This window comes from Artemia franciscana, chromosome 19, assembly GCF_032884065.1.
Source record: "Artemia franciscana chromosome 19, ASM3288406v1, whole genome shotgun sequence".
In the NCBI taxonomy this organism is placed as follows: Eukaryota; Metazoa; Arthropoda; class Branchiopoda; order Anostraca; family Artemiidae; genus Artemia; species Artemia franciscana.
The window spans coordinates 19,154,560-19,174,549 of NC_088881.1; the positions used below are offsets into that span (position 1 = coordinate 19,154,560).

At 35.5% G+C, this 19,990-nt stretch overlaps 1 protein-coding gene across 1 annotated transcript in view; it reads right to left on the reverse strand.

The window, feature by feature from the left end:
* LOC136039379 (cold shock domain-containing protein CG9705-like) overlaps window positions 1–19,990 on the reverse strand; it is a 31,240-nt gene that overhangs the window by 8,471 nt on the left and 2,779 nt on the right. The window contains exon 2 of the mRNA XM_065723054.1: window positions 9,336–9,502. Coding sequence (XP_065579126.1) covers window positions 9,336–9,496 — 161 coding nt within the window. The 5' untranslated portion in view covers window positions 9,497–9,502. The remainder of the gene's footprint in view (window positions 1–9,335; window positions 9,503–19,990) is intronic.

Here is a 19,990-nt window from a genome sequence, read left to right on the forward strand (position 1 = left end):
ACTCTAAGCGTTTTCCAAAATTTTAGGTCCCCCCAACTCCTCCAATGTCACCAGATCTGGTCGGGATTTAAAATAAGAGCTCTTAGACACGATATCCTTCCAAACATCAAATTTCATTAAGATCCGATCACTCCTTTGTAAGTTAAAAATGCCTCACTTTTTCTAATTTTTCAGAATTACCCCCCCCCCCTCAACTCCCCCAAGGAGAGCGGATCCGTTCCGGTTATGTCAATCACGTATCTAGGACTTGTGATTATTTTTCCCACCAAGTTTCATCCCGATCCCTCCACTCTAAACGTTTTCCGAGATTTTAGCCCCCCCCCCAAACTCCCCCAATGGCACCGGATCCGATCGGGATTTAAAATAACACCTCTGAGACACGATATCCTTCGAAACATCAAATTTCAATAAGATCCGATCACTCCTTCGTAAGTTAAAAATACTCCATTTTTCAGAAATAACCCCCCTCAACTCCCCCAAAGAGAGCGGATCTATTCTGGTTATGTCAATGACGTATCTAGGACCTGTGCTTATTTTTCCCACAAAGTTTCATCCCGATCCCTCCAATCTAAGCGTTTTCCAAAATTTTAGGTTTCCCCACCCCAACTCCCCTCAATGTCACCTGATCCGGTCGGGATTTAAGATAAGAGCTCTGAGACACGATATCCTTCCAAACATCAAATTTCATTAAGATACGATCATCTGTTCGTGAGTTAAAAATACCTCCTTTTTTCTAAGTTTCCGACTTAACCGTACCCCCACTCTTCCCCCCCCCCCCCCAGATGGCCGAATCGGGGAAACAACAATTTCTAATTTAATCTGGCCTGGTTCCTGATACGCCTGCCAAATTTCATCGTCCTAGCTTACCTGGAAGGGCCTTAAGCAAAACCGGGACAGACAGACAGGCAGACCGACCGACAGAACTTGCGATGGCTATATGTCACTCGGTAGATACCAAGTCGGTAGATAGATCCTGTATATATGAATATTCCAAAACTGTCACGGTTTCAAATACAAATTTCTTACATAAGACGTAAGATTCACCACCTACCATACAAATTTTGTAACCGACATTGGCGATTTTACTTGCTTTTTTTCTTTCATTTAAGCTATAAAACGGGTGGAAGGGTTATACTTAAAAAAATCAAAACGAAGAATATATATATATATATATTTTTAGATCGGATTAAAAATACATTAAATTAGCAACCTTATTTCTTAGGTTTCTGTCAGTCATATTTCTCCAAAGACTAAAAAAAGAAGAAAAAACCAATCCATTCCACCATCAAATTTTTCGCTAGTAATTTCTTTTTGTGAATCTTTCAATATTTCTTGATTTCTAGAATTTCAAAAATTAAGAAATATTCCTAAAATTGATGTAGACTTGATGACACTCATTCTAAATTCTAAGCATCTACCCCGTGATAAAAATAGCCTTAATGGTCCTGTTTTTTTGTCCTGACTCGGTTAAGATCTTCCAACGATAGAAACATTAAACTCCAAAATAAGATCTGACATATTGGTGAATGAATTAATTAATTTACTCAACTCGTACACTCAACACAGTATTGGAGCAAAATAACACACTCCCAACGGAGAGCAGGGCTCGTAGTCGTTGGGTTTGGCCAAAATAAGAACTAGTTCTTCAACACGAAAAAAAGTAAACAAATAAATAAACGAACTAAATTATAAAGTAAGAAAAGAAAAGACTGGGCAAGAAATGCTTGGCAAGTAATGCATACCGGATAACCCCGACAAGGGCTAACATCTAAAAACAGTAAAAAGGAATATTGGATTTGCTAACGCTCTATCCACGCTCAAAAAATAATACTTATTATTTTCTTTCCAAACTATTCTTATCGAGTCCAGACGACAAAGATAGAACTTTATCGATTAATCAATATTTGTTTGAAATTAATGGTAATTTTATATAGAATGGAGATTCTAGATCTTTTAGAACCACCAGAAGGTCATCGAAACATTCTTAAATGCCTAATGACAGAACGAAAAGGCCGAATTCTCAGAGACCTCTCGTAGAAGTTATTAATTGGTTATTAAGTGTCAAACTGCAATACTTACACCTCTTATACATTTTAAGTCAAAATGCTCAAGAAAAAAAAATGCTTCTGTCTCTGAACCATTTTTAATTTTTAAATTATTTCAGAAAAAAAGATACAGAAATAGTTGCTGAGCCCACATAAATAGTTACGAGAGGTTTTTTAAAGAAACCGTAGACGACAAACTCAGTTTTGAGGAGGCGAACTGGAGGACGATCTCACTGAAACCAAAGGAAGCTATATTAACTATGTTTTAGAGAGCATGGAGATGGTTTGATATTAGAAGAATGACGTCTGTGTAACAAAGGTGGCTAGCGTCAACACAGGATTTAATCAAATATGGAGGAATATTTTTAGTGACGGATCGGATGGCATTATTGAAAAGAACTGGTCTAAGAATAGAGCCTTGTTTCTCACCTTTCCGAACAGCAGAAGTGTTGCTCAACTGGTTAGACACTCGTATGGACACATTGCCATAGCAATTCCATAGGAGGCCAAAAATGAAAGGTTATTCGGCTTCTCAGCAAAGAAAGGCTAGACTTGGAATGTATTAGGGAGTCGAGCACTTTTGAAATGTCGACCACATACACATAGCTACCAATTCTTTTTCGGTATCCGATGGGGGTCTCAGCTAGCAAAAAAAACCTTGCGTGCGCCTTTTGTATACCCAAGCCTTCACGGAATTTGGACTGGTTGTTTTGACGGTCGCACCTTGTGTACATTTCATGGAAGATCAGTTTTTTCTAAGAGGTTACAAATTATGAAGCAGAAGGTAACTGGTCTATGCGATTCACAAAGCTTTGGATTTTTGCCTTTCTTCAAAATGCAGGTAAAAATGCCCTATTAAAAAACAGTCGGTACATAATACCGATCAATGCAAGTCTAAAATAATAGTGACAAATAGCTTCAACCCCGGTGAATTTTGTGCTTTTATTAGGATTCATTGGACAAATTCGTATTGGAACAGCTGAAGGTGTAACAATGACAAAGCTTTGCCCGTGGTCAAGTTTTTAAATATGGTGGAGAAGAACATGTTTATAAATAGCTTCAATATGAGGATGATACCGGAAAAATGAAAGGATAAGTGTGTTCCCCACGAAACGACATCGATTGGTTGGATTACGAAGTAGAATTTGGTGTAAACTTCGGAACTCCAAAGCTGCTAGGAGTCGTTTCTTATCTCACGTGTTGCTGTTTGAATTTGTCTATTTTTCCAACAACGGAAAGCTGTGCAAAAGAAGCTTAGTTGGCTTTACTACCGAAAACATAACCCCCGAGAGAGGACGGTCACAGTCGACACAGATCCAAAACCAAGTTTTGTGACGGAACTGCGTATCTTGCAACACGTCACCGTTTTCCCATCCACGTTCCTGTGGTCCTTTTTGAACCCTTCCCCAAGGCTCAGATACAAAAGAAGTAAGTTAAGAAAATTCTTTAATTCAGCTAGAAAGTAATCAAGATTTAGTGGCACCCCTTCAGTGCATTAGAAAGAACATCGTAAGGGATGTAAATTTTCATCAACAGATAATCATTTGTATAGTGAAAGAATGATAGTATTTATTTAAGTGGAAGTGAGAAATTGCTCAAATTCGGGTTAACGTCACCATAAGTAACAAGTCATCTGTTGGTTGTTTTAGTTTTATCTAGAATCTTCGAGAGGACGCGGATCCTGATGTGAACTTTTTGTCAGAAATTTGGTTATGATAATTAGTGGGTATACGAACACATACCTATACAATATATCCTAGCTCAACACCGACATTTGTATCATTAAAACCTATCAAACATGTGACGAACTTTTTATTTAAAGCTATGCCAAGACCACACGGCGGTCTGCCAGCTGTGATTTTACTGGCCAAAGAAAGAATCTACTACTTGCTTGAATAGCATGGGTAGTAGAGGGGATCCCAGACTTAATCTAAATTCGTTGAAAAATGAATACCATTGCCAAACTCACAAACGCAAGTCTTGATGTAATTGCTCGCTTTTTGGAGTATTTGGATGATCTTCTATTGTGTATCATCTTTAAATCATAACTCGTGACGGGTCCTCTCTGATCAAGAAGCCCAAGGAGCTCTATGCTGCCTTTGGCAGGTCATTACTATATGATCTGGGCAGTGGGTAGCCAATGTATGGTTTGAAACCCAACATGTATTGCGACATTAGCCTTGCTCTCATGAAGCTCAGAAACCTTGAAATACAAATTGTGATGGCAATTGCAAGTCATTTCTGAATAATTTAGGCTACGTGCTACGTTTCTTTTAAGACGTCTACGTTACAATTTTAGCTTCAAAACTTCACAAACTGGATGTTCGGACTCTAATACAAATTAGAAACTATCTACAGTTTTGACTGGTGAAATTTCTGAGACTATCGGATATCAGCCTTATAGTGGTATCAGGAATTTTGCAGCAAGAGAAAATTACATTGCATCCCTTTTTGCTCTTCCAGATTAGTTTTATCATTAACAAAAGAGCTTTCTGAAATACGGTTTTACAGTTTTTATCAGACGTTCTATTTCTAAGTAACTATAACTCGAATGTTATTTTATGCTGATGAAACAATAGTTGAAATGGTAGATGAAAGTCTACCGTTTTCATATTTGGAATCTCAAATTCCATTGTTATGCCTGTGTTAATAATACACATTATAAATAGGCGGCCGATTATTTTTTTCTACAAAAAGAGTGACTTTTTTCTTGAAATAAAGCACTTGTGTCATTTTTCTGACTTTTTCTTTAAATTTATTCAACATCAAAAGTGAGTCAGACTACGGACAGTTTCAAGAATCTCATTTTTGACTCGCTATTTGAATGCAGCGCTAATAACAACTGTTACGCATACGACACTTCAAATCCTTTCTTTCATAGAGATGTATACCCATATTTGATCCATGTATACATTTACTCTCAACCGTCAATTTTGAAACAATCTGGATCATGTAGTGTCCGATTTTTCTTTTCTTTTTTAGCTCAAAGCATAACAAACAATCGCGATGCAACAGTATTACCAAATCCTTTTATGATTGCCAAAATAACCAATCTAAGTTTCTTCCATGGAAACAAGAAAGAAAAGACAACAGTCACCTCAACAACGATCTTGATAATTAAGGTTTATGTTCCCTGTGCAAGTTTTTGGTATGTTGTTTTTCAGCAGTCCTACGGTTTTAATGTTTCAAGGGAGATGACAAGTTCTCATTCATTTAATGGCTAAGTTAGATATATTCATCTACCTAATTACATTTTGTAACTGGTTCTGTATTTTTTTTGATTAAAAAAATGCGTTGGATATAAGTCAAAGACATGCAGAAAATATAGAAGTAATAATAATATTTTATTACAAGATTAGATCATTCTCCTACCGACGCCACATCAGTAAATCACAAAACTGACCAAAAAATTAATTTTGATTAACTATTAATGCTAATTCATCTAATGAAGCAGGAGGAGTCTGAAGCAAGCTGGAATCACTTTGCTATCTCCCACGTACCAAAAACCGACTTTGCTTCTTCAGTTGATGTAATTCTTTAAGTAAGTTGAATTTTCAAAGAAGTTGCCTCTTGCCTGTTAAGCAGGAACAAGTTTAAGACTAATAATTTCGTATTTGTACATTCAAGAAAACCTTTTGGTATTTTCGTTCAAAATAACTGAAAAAAAGACAAATCCCCCCCCATACATATTAAAAAATGCATTGTGGGATTCTCTATATTTGAGTAAATTTACTACACGTACTGGCACTCGGGGGGAGGGTAGTGAAACCAGAAGCTACTCTGAAAAGCGATAGGTAGATATTTTCTTAATTTAATTTTTTTTAAATAGTATTTAGTTTAGGACACATAAATTAGATTAGCACCTTTTTTTATGATAAATAGACTGTGATTTGTATAGGGTCGAAGGCAGGTTCTTATTTGGAACTTCCTTGGATTTCTGGGCACTTACTAATTAAATTACCGAGTTTGTTTGTTTTTTGTCTTTGTTTATTTAATTGTTGTTTTTTTTTTTACAATTATTGCCTCTCTCAGGAAAAAGCAATTAGTTCAAGACTTCCAGAGGCTTAAAAAAAAACGACCGTTTATTGTAGTGACAGTGGGCGGCTGCAGTGCTACCGCGGACCTTAAATAAACCGATCGTTTTATCTTTACCGCCCAATGTGTACGGCGCAGTACCATCCTATAAACATCTGAATCAGTGCAAAATGCAAAGGAAAATTTGGTTTGTACTCCCCAATCATACTGACCTAGCAAGAATATTTTGTCCGCCGGTTCTGTCAAGCGGAGTATAACGAACAAATGAAACGGATGTGACAAACTGTTACAAGGGAGGCGTGGTAGTAAGGTGATGCAGCTCAATATGGTGCAGCTTTTGTCTTGTAAGACAAAAGGAAATCAACAGTCGTCAATTCCTAGCAGAGATAATACTTTGTTTGGATCACAAAAATGAAAAAATTATCATTTATAAAAAAAAACAGAGACTTAAACCTCGGGTCTAGAGTCTTAAACCTTATGAAACTACATCCTTGGAATTTACTTAATAATTTCTACCTATCGCTACTCAGTATTTGTAATTAAACTGAAATTCAAGTATCATTTGAAGCTTGTATTCCAGAAAAATCTCGGTAGGAGGCTCAGCACATTCTAGTCACTGTACTAACGGATTTTGAGGGACAAAAGTCACCCTTACGCATATGGACTGTAGATACATTGAAAGTTTGCGGTAGTATCAACCACACCATACAATGGACACTTCATTGGACTGTGATGCAAGAGCGACCAGAGTGAAAACTCTGAAATTCTGGTACAAGAATTCAACAGTTTCCCCCAAATAAGAAGACATGCCATCAGATCCTGCCCAAAACCAGGAGAGATGGGAGGCAATGCAACGTTCTTACTCTTAGCATTTTCAAACCTATAATTGTTAATATTCTGGAACGCATCTCGCCCTCTTCTACTTCATGGTACCCACCTGCTTTATCTTGTGTATGACGACCATGTCCTTCTATTTGTCAAACTTTCTTTTCAAATTGATAACTGTGATTTTTTAATCTTTAGTACATTGCAAAGTTGTTCCGTCACCCTCAGAAATCATACAATCCCCAAAGTCTTTGAGCGGAAGTATCTTAGCATAATGATTGCAGAAACGAACGGTAAAACCAACCTAACTATAGTTCAGCACACAACTTCTGTGAGCTCTGAACTCCATTGGCTAGATTGGGTATTTTATTGTAACCATATCTATTACTTTTGTACTAAAAAATATCAATCTAAAAAGATATATATCTATGATTAAATGCACTAATGGCTCAGTCGTGCCAAATCACAGACGCTACTCCAGGAAATCCCTTAGTTAGCTACCTCATCGGTACATCCAATCTATCATTATCATTGAGACGAAAAAACAAAATAAAAATATCCCATTCTGATTGTGTTATCTCTATACTGCACCTGCCTTAGCATCATAAAATATCCCTCCTCCACAAATTTGTCTTCATAAATCTATCAAAATAATAGTCTAGAATTCGTAAAGATTCAATGATTAAAGAACTCATTTTCACCATTTTTTTAGTGCATCTTGTTGCACAAGTTGTTTTTTCAGTATTCCGCGATAATGTTTTATGGATGGTGGTTTATTAAAGAGACAACTAAATCATTAAATAATTAGTATGAACAACTTTCCATTAAGAGAGTAAAACAAACACACAACACATACACACACACACACACACATATAAATATATACATATATATATATATATATATATATATATATATATATATATATATATATATATATATATATATATATATATATATATATATATAGTACCGGGCCCCGGCACTCGGCAGGCTTCTATATATGGATTCTTAGTGTCGCTTATCTTCTAAATGCAGACAATTTGAGCCTTTTCATGATGTCATGACGTCCAAATGGACCTTAAATTAGAAGAACAGCCTTTGTAAAATTATACATATTTTTATTTTTTATTTGACCTTTAAATTTTGCCTTGGCTTGTCGTTTGTCATTATGAAATACATACCGCCAAACCTTTGATTTTTTAACAAAAACATAGTAGGCATTGATGACTGTATCCAAGTCAAAATCTCAAACCCAATCATCATCGCTATCATTTTTAATTTTGACACGTTTTGATTCTCGCTGTCCAGGTTGATTTTCATTGACTCGCTCACATGCTCGGTGTCCCACGTCTTCTAACCGGGTGTTTCATTGCTCTTCATTTTCATTTTTGACTCCCTCACATGGTCGGTGCCACATGTCTTCTAGTCGCGTGTGTCTTTGCTCTTAATTTTCATTATTGACACGCCATCGCTTTTCTTCTAACCGCGTGTGTCTTTGCTCTTCATTTTCATTTTTGACTTGCTCACTTGATCGGTTTCGCATGTCTTCTAACCGTGTCTGTATTTGCTGTTCATTTTCATTTTTGACACACTCTAATTGTCGTTTTCATATGTCTTCTAACCGCTCGTGTCTTTACTCTTCTTTTTCATTTTTGACAAGTTTTTGGATTTTGATTACTTCAGACAATTTAGCAATGGTCTTTGCTTTGGCTGCCCGCATTGGTATTGTCGCAACTGATGGTCCAAGTTGTCGATTTTAACATCTTACCACGTTTGATAGTTCAGGTGTTGGTTCCAAAGAATCATCATCTACAGTAACTGCAACTGTAAATTTTCGTTTTTTGGGCCTTCCAACAGAATATATAAATAACATGAAGTCATTTGCAAAAACCAACATTAAGGCTCTTAACGAATTTTCTCAAACTTTTGACCTAGCTAGATCGTTTTTTTTATGCGAGAATATCCCGAGATACCTATTTTCCCGAAAAAATATGGAGATGTTTTCGAGAAAAAATAAATAAACACATACATATACAATTATTTCTCACTTAATAATATTGTATATATATATATATATATATATATATATATATATATATATATATATATATATATATATATATAATATCTTCAAAAGACTAAAATACCCAAACGGTTTCATGTCTCCTTTGGGCTGTGCAAAATGGATTTCATAGGAATGGAGGTTGTTTTCTCTTTCCCTAAATAGTTTTGAAGGACCATCCAACACGAATTCCCTTTCAAATAAACCAGTATCCCTACATTTGATATCTTAAAACACATCTTTAAAGACACTGCCTGGAGAGAAGCAGGACGGGGAAGGGGTAGGGACATCAAAAACTTTGGGTCCACTGTGTTTTAAACTGAAAGGAAAACATTCCTGCGGATCAAAATAAATTAGTAACTCACATAGATTTTGTTCTAGTTCGTCTTGTAATAAGTGGACTCGGGATAAGAAAATTTGATGGCGAGACACTCAACTGATGTTGAGCCACCACTTTTTCACCAAGCCCTGGCGTTTTGATAAGCTCTTCGTCGAAACTGTTTTTCAATGGCAGATTTGAGGCCATTTTGATCTGCAAAGAGAAATATAGGTAACAAAACAATTTAAAATATGAAATCTAGAATATTCATATTTATAACCATACTTGTATTAAAAAAACTAGAATTTCTTGAACTTTAGCCAAAGACGCGTCACTTTTTATTTCTACAACTATGGAATAGGCAAACTTGCGAAGTTTTCCTAATGGCAGAGATATCTGCCATCCAACGGTAAAGACTCTTATTCACATATGAGGTGTAAAAATGAAGCTTCATTGAAAAGATAAACTCCTCAAGTGTTTTTCTTTTTCCTTCTCATCCAAAGTAATAAAGCGAGAGCACATCTACTTGCTAAAATTTTTATTTGGAGAGCCTCCATATAAAGATGCTGAATTCATACAATCGATCCTTCATTCAGAAAAGGTTCGCTCCATTCTTCGAAGGCAGCCTGTGGTAAGCATGTTTCCAAAAGGACCAAAAAATGTTACTCACGATGCTTCACGTCGTGGCTGTGCAACCTTTCGGCGAATTAGTCTTCGTTACGTAAAAACGTACGTTTTGCCGTTGCAATGAATTTTTTCCGAATGATGCAAGATTCTGCGTCCCATGGGATGCCGGATGTGCTGAATTTATCAAAGCATCCAACGTCGTTGCAAACTTTGATTCGACCAGGAAACACGAATTTTGAAAACTAAAACGGTATAATATTTCGGTGCCACATCTATGTAAACCAAGAGTGAATCTGAACCATCAAAAGTTGGTTCTCCTTTACCATCTCACTGCCGAGTGAAGTACTGAAGTTTGGAAGAGGGCAAAATCTTACTCACCGAGCCCATCAAATATGAATGAATTGATGCTTTTTCGTTCTTAAAACCGAATATGTTTTTTTTTTTTTACTTTCAAAAGCTAAATGAAGTTCGAAATTTTTTTTTGCTTATAAGCCGTTCTTTTTTTCGTTAATCTCCCGGATTCGCTAAGCAATAAGCTGAATTTGGATCTGAATTTAGCCTCGTCGTCGATCTTTCTCTTGATCAAAAGAGTAAATCTGTTCAGAGTTTTGTCGAAGATCTATAAGCCGTTTTTATGATCGATTTAACTTTGGGATTTTGAAATGAACTACGAAAAACGTACGCTCTATAGTCATTAAACAGTAAACGACGGAAAAAGCTAAACGATGAAAATAAGTGCAGTTACTATTCCAACTCGAAGCTGCGTCAGGAATGGTTTATTCATGAGCTTCAAATTTTGATAAAAGATGTTAGTTAGCATGGACTAGCCTAGACACTGGAAGGCCCAAGAATCAAAACATGGCTCACTCTCATGACTGCCAACACAGTTTTCGACATAATACCTTAAAATAGGTATCTTTTTCCCAGTTTACACTACCTTAAGAATGACGACCAAACAAACGTTCAAATGGGGATAAGTCCATTATTTTGATCACATATACAGCAACCAACATCAGTAGAAATACCGAAGTATTAAAATTAAAACTAACATATTTATAGAAAACAAAATAATTAATATCAGGTTCATCCACTAGATTTTTTTTTTCTGAGAGTTCAATATCTCCCAATTTTTCTTTAATCTTGCCTAAATGTCAAATAAATTTCTAATGAAGTTGGCGAAGTCTCCCCTGTGTTCTAATTGCAAAAGAAATGTTGAATTTATAGTTGTATACTTGATTCATCCCATTTCCCCATACATACAATGCATTTTCGACATAATATCCTAAACTAGGTATCATTTTCCCAGACCACACTGTCTTTCTATGACGAACAAATAAACGTTCAAATGGGGATAAGTTCAAGTATTTAAAAGCAGGTACAGAAGTCTACATATTTCCATCACAAAAAGGGAAAAGGATAAATATGTTAGTTTAATTTTGATACTTCAATATTTCTGTTGATGATGATTGTTGCATATATGATCAAAAATGTTTAGACTTTTGTACTTTTTTTCACTGTATAAATGAACTTATCCCCATTTGAACGTTTATTTGTTCGCCGACACAGTCTTGGATCCAACTTGTTTCTCAACGTGTTATATTCAACTTCACAAGAGACAATTTTCTTTTCGCTGCTGCACAAGAATTTCGCAAAGACAAGAATCTGCATGAAGCTTGGAAGCGCCTTGACTATGAAGTTGTCACACAACTTCAGTGAGTTTACTAATCTCACAACAAAATGCTCTTGGTTCTTTTTTGATTGAACTTCCTATAAAATCACAAATGACTGAATTTCCACTACTCTCTGTTAATCTGATAAAATATCAAAACTTAGGGTGACGAAAAACCAAGAGTAAATTCCCACCAAGCTCTAAATACAGTGAGTTACCTCTACGGTGTTGAGGAAGGGGCAATCCCCTTCATACACGTAAAGATTTCTGTTCGTTTTAAGTTTTATTGTTACTCCTAACTTTCAGTTGAAAAAACCTTTTTTTTTTAATTTAATTTTTGATCGGTTTTTAGGTAATGCCAGGAAATCAGGTCCCACCTCCACGGAAAAATCCCCCTCCCCACGGAAATATCCTCTGGACAATTCAATACCGGTGAAAATTTACCCCGGACAATTACCCTTAACAACTCCACGCGTAAAATTGAAATGGATAAGAGAAAGCAAGACATTTAAAAAGAATTCTGTAGAGGGATTCTGGTAAGTCCCCCAGTGCATAATGGGGAGGGAAACTTCCTTCCCCATAGAAAATTCCTCCTTGGAGAAACCACGACCAAAAATTTCGCCCCACCCGAAAAAGTATACATACTTCAGAATAACAAATACAATCCATTAAAAATGGGAAAATTTTAAGATCTTAAAACCTTTCTCCTGGGGCTGAGGGGGGTCATGTTATATCCAAAGCTATAGTTATTCGGTTTTTTCAACTATGATGAGCAAAATGAGTATCTCAAAATTTTGATCAGACAACCTCGGGAAAAAAGGGGAGGGGGATGGAGCCAGGTTGCCCTCCAAACTCTTTGGTTACTTAAAAAGGGCACTAGAACTTTTGATTTCTGTTCGAATGAGCCTCGTCACAATATTCTGGGACCACTGGGTCGATACAATCTTTCTTCTGGCAAAAGTACAAAATTCCACATTTTTGCAGATAGGAGCTTGAAACCGCCCCTATAGGGTTTACTGATACACTGAATCTGGTGGTGTGATTTCCGTTATGATTCTAATACTTTTATGAGGTGTTAGCCCCCTTCTTCGAAAATCAGGCAAACTTTCTCAGACTCGCGGCCTTTAATCGGTAAGACTAAATGAAACAAACATTTAAAATCAGCAGAATAAGCCGATTATTTTGATGTATCTTTTAGTACCAAGACTCTGTTTTTAGAATTTTGGTTAGTATTGACTCGGGTCACTCCTTACTTACAGTTCGTTAGCACGAACCGTTTGAAAATAAGAAAATCTTCGCAAATATTCCTTTCATTAACGTATAAATAAATAAATCCCAATCAAAACGGACATTTTTTTTTAATCTCCACAAAAGAAGCATTTCAAAGAAAAGTAAAGAGCAAAACTAAACCAAAGAAGAGCAGAAATCAGGTCAAACAATAATTCAAGCATAAAACGAGCACAAATCACAATCAATGGATAAATGAAACCCAGAATCAATAGAAATTGCAATAAATAGTCAAATCAAACTTTATACAAAGAGGAATGACCAAAAACATGAGAAGGGCTAACGTCCTTTTATATCTTCTTAAGACCAGAATGTCACTTGCGTTCTACTGAAAAAAAAATAACAAGGCTTTCTCTATTATGATGGAAGTAAACCTTGCTGAGACTTTCAGGGATGAATAACTACATATATTAAACCGTCAATCTACAATCTATGTTATGTTAGTTCTTTTCAGTAATATTGGCTATTATGGTGATTTTGTTTCGGTTTCGTTGATATTATGACAAACAAAACACAAAACTCAAAATAATTTTTTTTTTTAGTAAAGCTAAAATTATATTCTCGTTTTTAGACGACATATGGTGTGTTAGACCTACTGCTGTTTTTACTAATTTCTGAAGTAAGATTCAGCGTAAGTATACATACATACACTTGTATGTATGTGAAACTTACTATTGCTTGTCTTGTAACCGCAGATTAATGTAAACTACTTTGACAGCTTGTCCCACAGTAATTATTTCCCTTTTAAATACACTGTAACATAATTCAGCAGCAACCAGGTGTATTTCATTGCACATAATCTCTACAATATCTAATTATGCATTAGCACAATTATCACCTTGTTTTTAGTTTTAAGTCATGGGGTAGTAAATCTGCAATTTAAATTAGAGAACTCTTGCATGAATTCATTTCCTCATTTCTGTTTATCCTTCATAGAATCATAACTTTTATAGGATTCACATTCTCTTTGGAGACGATCGACAACACCTTAACATTAATTTTTTTGAACTGATGACCTTTCAGCAATTAATATAATTGACTATCAAATATTAACTTTAATTTTATTGGTTCTTTCCAAGACTGTTCCAAGTACCATACAGTTTTGACTGCAAACAAGATTTTGGCTACTGCTCCCTTTCCTAACTGTAAAAATCTAAAGCCTACTGCATCATTTGTGCTTTACTAAAAACAAATCATCTTATAAATATTTTTTTCTGCACTTTCCGCATTGAAAATAAAATTGAACCGAACTGATATTAGTTAATAAAAGACCAGAAGTTCAAGATTTTATTGCACTCTAATTTTTATTTTAAATGTTGTAATTACAAAAGAAAATATTTGTAGTAAAGCCCAAATGACGCAGCAGGCTTTAGACTTTTACAGTTATGGAAGGAGGATGTAGCTAAACTCTTGTCTGTAGTAATTTTTGCTCGTTTCAAATTTGATTTGAGCATTTAGTTTAAGTTTTACTCATTTTAAGATTTATTTATTGAGTTATATTAGTACCTGTTGTATGTTTGTTTGCTATGATTGTCTATTTTAATATCTATTTGTCTTGGGTTTCATTTATTCTATAATAGTAGAATAGTAATTCTTGAGTTTGAATTATTATAGGAACTTATTTCTGCTGGTCTTAAATTTAATATGACTGTTTACAATTTTTTGAAAAATCTTCTTTTTCCGAAGGTTTTTTTTTAATGATTTTCTGTTTGTTTTTGATCGCCAAAGTTTCAAGTTTTTCAACATTCCCCCTTCCAACATCGAAGTTTCGTCAAAGTGTAAAAATGTCAAAAGTGATTTTTTTTTTCAACGTTAAAGTTTCAAAGTCCAACACCCCCCTCAACATTCCCTGAAAGTAGTCACATATAGATACAGTGGCAGCTCCAAGCAGTCACAACCAATCTCATTTGCAGCCACAATAGTAGCAGTAGTAGTAGTAGCTCTTAAAGTTTCAGTTAACAACCTTACCTGTTTCTATGATATTACAGACAGGCATTTTTGATAGCTTGAATACATAGTTTCTTTTGATTTAGCTTAAAATATACCTCAACATTTCCAAAAATTTTACCTCAAATTCTCACCTCTATTAATGATAAATTCTGCATAAGTTAAATGAATTGATAAAGTGCAGTAAAAGTAAATTGATAAATACAGCCATAATTTTCGTTTCTTGTCCTGGGGCTATAGGGACAAGGCATCCTCAAAAGGCTTAGTTATTACATTTTGTGACTATTTCAAGTAAAATGGCTTTTTAAGATGCCTATCAGAGTCAAGGAGAGAAACTACAAGGACAAGAGGAGGGAAGGGTGGCTGCCCTTTGCTCCTGTTTCAACACGCCTCACAAAATGCCTTTGAAATTTCAACTTAACACCCTTAGCGATTTCATAGATATTGCTATTGTATCCTTTCGAAAGCCCTCCTGCATATAGCATGCTTTGATTTTGTTTGATATCCCCCTCGGCATTTTTTAAACGTTTTACCTTAATATTCTTAGCCTTTTGGGAGACTCAGGATCAAACATGCCACCTTTCACCAATAACCAAACTTCCTTAAAAGAATGGGCACTTTATATAACCTACAACGCAAACTCCATGAGCTGTAAGGGTTATGCCATCCCCAGAGGCATAGTTATTTGACTTTTATGGACTATTTTGAACAAGATGGTTATTCCCAAATTTAGTCAGACATCTTCGCAGGGAGGGCAGCAAAATAAGGGAATGGGAGGGCATTTGTTGCCATCTGACCACTTTTTAATATTATCTCCCTCAACTTGCTCTGAAAGTTTAAGCTTGATACCCTCAGTTGTTCTTGTGCTATTGTTGATACTCCTTTTTGATAAACAGAATGCAAATAGTATCTTTAAATCCGAAACTCCTCATTATTCCTAATGATAAATCCTGCATGTAAAAAGGGCAAAAAGCATGATTTATTATCCTTATCCTGGGGCTGTGGGGAAGGCATCAAATCCCCAGAGGTATATTTACTAGAACTTTTCACTGTTTTGAAGAAAATCGCTTTTTCAAAATTTGGATCAGTGACGAGGGCAGGGAGCATCTAAAAGGGAAAGGGGACTGGTTACCCTCTGATAGCTCTTCAATATCCCCTAAAACTGTTGACTTAGTACCCTCGACCAGTCTTTAAATATTGTTGACACATCCTTCTGACAATCAGCACGCACACATTGTTTTATTGAGTTTATGAGTTTATTCAGCCCCTTCTAACTGACGGGTTATGTCATCACTGTAGGCATAGTTTTTGGAGTTTTTGACTATTTTGAACAAGATGTCTATTTCAACATTTTGATCAATTTTTTTTGGAAGGATTGCAACTAAAATGGCATGGGAGGGGGCTGGAGGTACTTAAACCATTTTCAATATCCTCCCTCCCCCAATATGTCCTAAAATTTTCAAATCAATACTCTCAGCCATTCTTTAAATATTGCAGATTCTCCTATTTGATAAACCAGATGCACATGATGCCTTTCAATTCAAATAATATGCCCCTCAAGATTCTCCAAAGTTTCACTTTAATACCCTCAGTATTTCTGGATACACGCATAATCAAATTTTGGGGAATGGGGCAATGGCATTCCTGAAGTAATAACTAATAGACCTTTTGAATAGTTTGAATAAATGACAGTTCCATAATGTTTATCAGTGTTGAGCAGAGGGGGTGCATAAAAATAGCAAGGAGGGGGGGGGGGGCTGGTTAGCCTAAAATATCTCTTCAACATCTCCTTAACATTCCTTGAAATTTTCAACTCCAGAGTAGACCCTGAAGTTATTTGGGATAACCCCAAAATCAAATTTTGGGGTTATGTGGTCATGGCATTCCTGGAAGAACCGTCGTTTTGCTCAAACTTATACTTTGAACAAAATGACGGTTCCAAAATTTCGATTAATGTTGAGCAGAGGGGATCCATAAGAAGAGCAAGTAATGGGAGGGGGGCTGTTTACCCTAAAATATCTCCAACATCTCCTTAACATTCCTTGAAATTTTCAACTCCAGAGTAGACCCTGAAGTTATTTGGGATAGTTATTTGAACTTTGAACCTTTTTTTAAACAAAATTGTTATCTCAAAATTTTGATCCAATGCATTTTGGGAGAAAAGGTGAGGAGGGGAGGGCTAGTTGCTCTTTGATCACTTTTAACTCTTAATAAGGGCACCAAAACTTTTGTTATTTTTTTTAGTTAAAACAACTTTTGTTGTACTGACTTGGAAATAGCAAGTTTTAATCAAAATAAATTTTTATCCTAATTTTCACAGTTTATGTGCTTCAATTGGCAGAAAAAGTATACATTTTTCATATATAAATTTTTATTTCGTTTTTTTTTTTGGTGGTAAGTTTAAACTTAATTAGACCCAGATATTATGAATCAGTGTCTCAGTTTCAAAAGTGTTGCAAATGTTTTTTTTTAAACATGGTGGTTATGAAGTTAGAAGTAAGTAATCAAAGATTATGAAAATAATTTTTGAAAAAGGGGAAGTACTTAGCAATTTCAGGTATACTCAAATTAAACCTGTCTATAAGAAAGGTTACAAGAGTGAATGTGGTAATTATATAGGCATTAACTGATATTTGGTAGGAAAAATATTACTTAGTATGATAATACTTTTTAGACTTAGAAATGCTGTATATAAAGTTTTAAGAGAAGAACAATATGGTTTTAATGATGGGAGAGGATGCATCAACCACATCTTAGATTTTCACTCTTAGATTAAAATGGAAAAGTACTTAAGTCTCAAACCCCCTTTAGTCCACAGTTTTATAGATTTATTAGCAATATTATGATTCTGCTTTATCAAAGGTCATATCCTTGCATGGCAAGGATATTATTAAGGTAGAATAACACTACTGTTGCTTAGGTAGGGAATGAGGTTAGTAGCTGATTTTGTATCAAATCAGAGGTCAAGCCATGTTGCATTATACCCCCATTTATATGGATCATTTTGATGGAGTTCATCCTAAGGAAAACAACAAAGGCAATGGGAGAATATAGAATCAATTTGGAAAGTAAAATTCTCCTAGACTTAGATTATTCTAATGATTTAAGCATCCTCAATAAAAATGTTAGCAAAATGAAAGAAATTTCAGAGGTTTTGCAAGTTCAGGGTTTTCAAGTTATCAGAAAAACAACCTATGATAGCCTATTTGGGGAAAATGTAAATAAAGAATCTACCCTAATGGTAGGCTAACAGGCAGAATGCCACCAGACAGTTAAGGGAAAATACCGTAGCTGGACAGATCCAACATTGAACTTTATTTCACTTCAAAGGGCAAATTAAGATAATATAGAGAAAAAAAAATCCTTAGCTAGGCATTATATATGGACAAATTTGTCTAGTAAACTAGGAGGCTAATATGAATGACAGTGTTTTTATAAAACCTATAAATTAGTCAAGCAGTAGGCTATCAGATCTCACTTATATAGCCTAAGTACTTTGGCATGAATTACCCAACTAGTCAGCTATTACTAGAATTATCTGCATGCTATAAAATTAGCTAGGCTAACTAGTTAGCTAATAAGACTCAGTATTGGCTAACTATAACAGTTTGTTATAAACAAACTCAGGTTTAAAATAGCCAACTAGTCAGCTATCAATAGAGCTAGTCAGCTTCCATACAATAGGAATTAGCTAACTAGTTGGCTATTTTAGTCCTGAATTTGTGTATAACTGGGATCTTAACAGCTAACTACTTAGCTAATTCTATAGAGTAGCCTACAGAGAATTCAATCAATAGCTGACTAGTTGGCTAATTAATGTTGAATTATTTATGTAAGTGAGATCTAATAACCCTTTTTTCAAATAGCTCTGTATAATGTTTAGCTATTGAGTTTTTGGTGAAATTCTTGTTTAGCTACTTTTTGCTATCTTGGATAGGGGTTTGGTTAGGAAAACGAAACTTTCAGGGTAGGGTCTACAGACTAAAGTATGTCCTTGGAAGATATTTTGAAGTACCCACCTCTACTCCTCCTCCCTCTAGAGGGCCTGACCTTTAAAAAAAATTTGTGCTGTAAAAGTGTAATCTTGAATAATAGATATTCTGCTTAAATGAAGTACAAGAATACTGTTTTCAGCTTCACAGCTGTGCTTAATCCCAATTTATGAGCTTTCACAGATCTGTAAATACATTTACTAAATAATAATAATAAAAAAAACATTGATAAGGCTTAAAATTCTAGCCTACTCAAATAACAGGGATTGTATTTTAAGAACTAAAACAAGAGGAAAAGAAACTGGTAACTGAAAATTAAGGTAAAATTTAAATGCTTCAATGTATTTATGGTTTGGAACTGGATAGTGATTTGGGGAGGATATTCTAGCAAGGGACAGCATGTACAGAGAAAAATTGCTGGCACTCATGTTGGTGGCAATGAGGGACTTGCAGCTTCTTTGTGTGACCTCTTGTTGTACTTATGAGGGATGAGGAGAATAGTTGACTTGAGAAGTTTCTAGCAGTCTGCAAGTAGCAAATGTGTCTCCTCTATTCCTTGGAAAGACTAGGGTGGGGAGTTTGGGGGATACTTCATATGGCTTGTCTTGCAAAGCTGTTATGAGCTTTGCTGCTTTGTCTTCTGACATTCTCAAGTGCTTTAACATCCATTTTATAATGGGGGGGGGGACACTAGGGTCATTCCAAATTCCAGGTGAGGACATACAATAGCTTTGTACAACTTCATGACCACACACAGCTTCCTGGTGGTAAACATTAGTTTTATGAGCCCTAGAGCTTAGTTTGGTTTAGCAACTTTAGCTTTTATGTGGCTGTGGAGCTTGAGTTTGTAATCTACAATAACCCCAAGTCCTTCTCCTCACTTACAGCCTTAAGTAGGTTATCTCCAATATAGTAAGGCAGTCTAGGATGTTGTGTCTAAGATGCAGGACTTTGAATTTTGACACCTTGAACTGTAAACACCACTGAGATGACTATCTAGATAGTTGATCTAAAACTTCTTGCATTGTTGAGGGATCAGAGCTAATTTGGGCCTGTCCTTAGAACTTGCACTTGTCAGCATATAGTGTCAGTGGTTTTTTTTTAGGTGAGTTGTTAATATATACATGCTGAACAACATGGGCCCCAGGATTGTGCCCAGTGGGATTCCACTAGTGACAG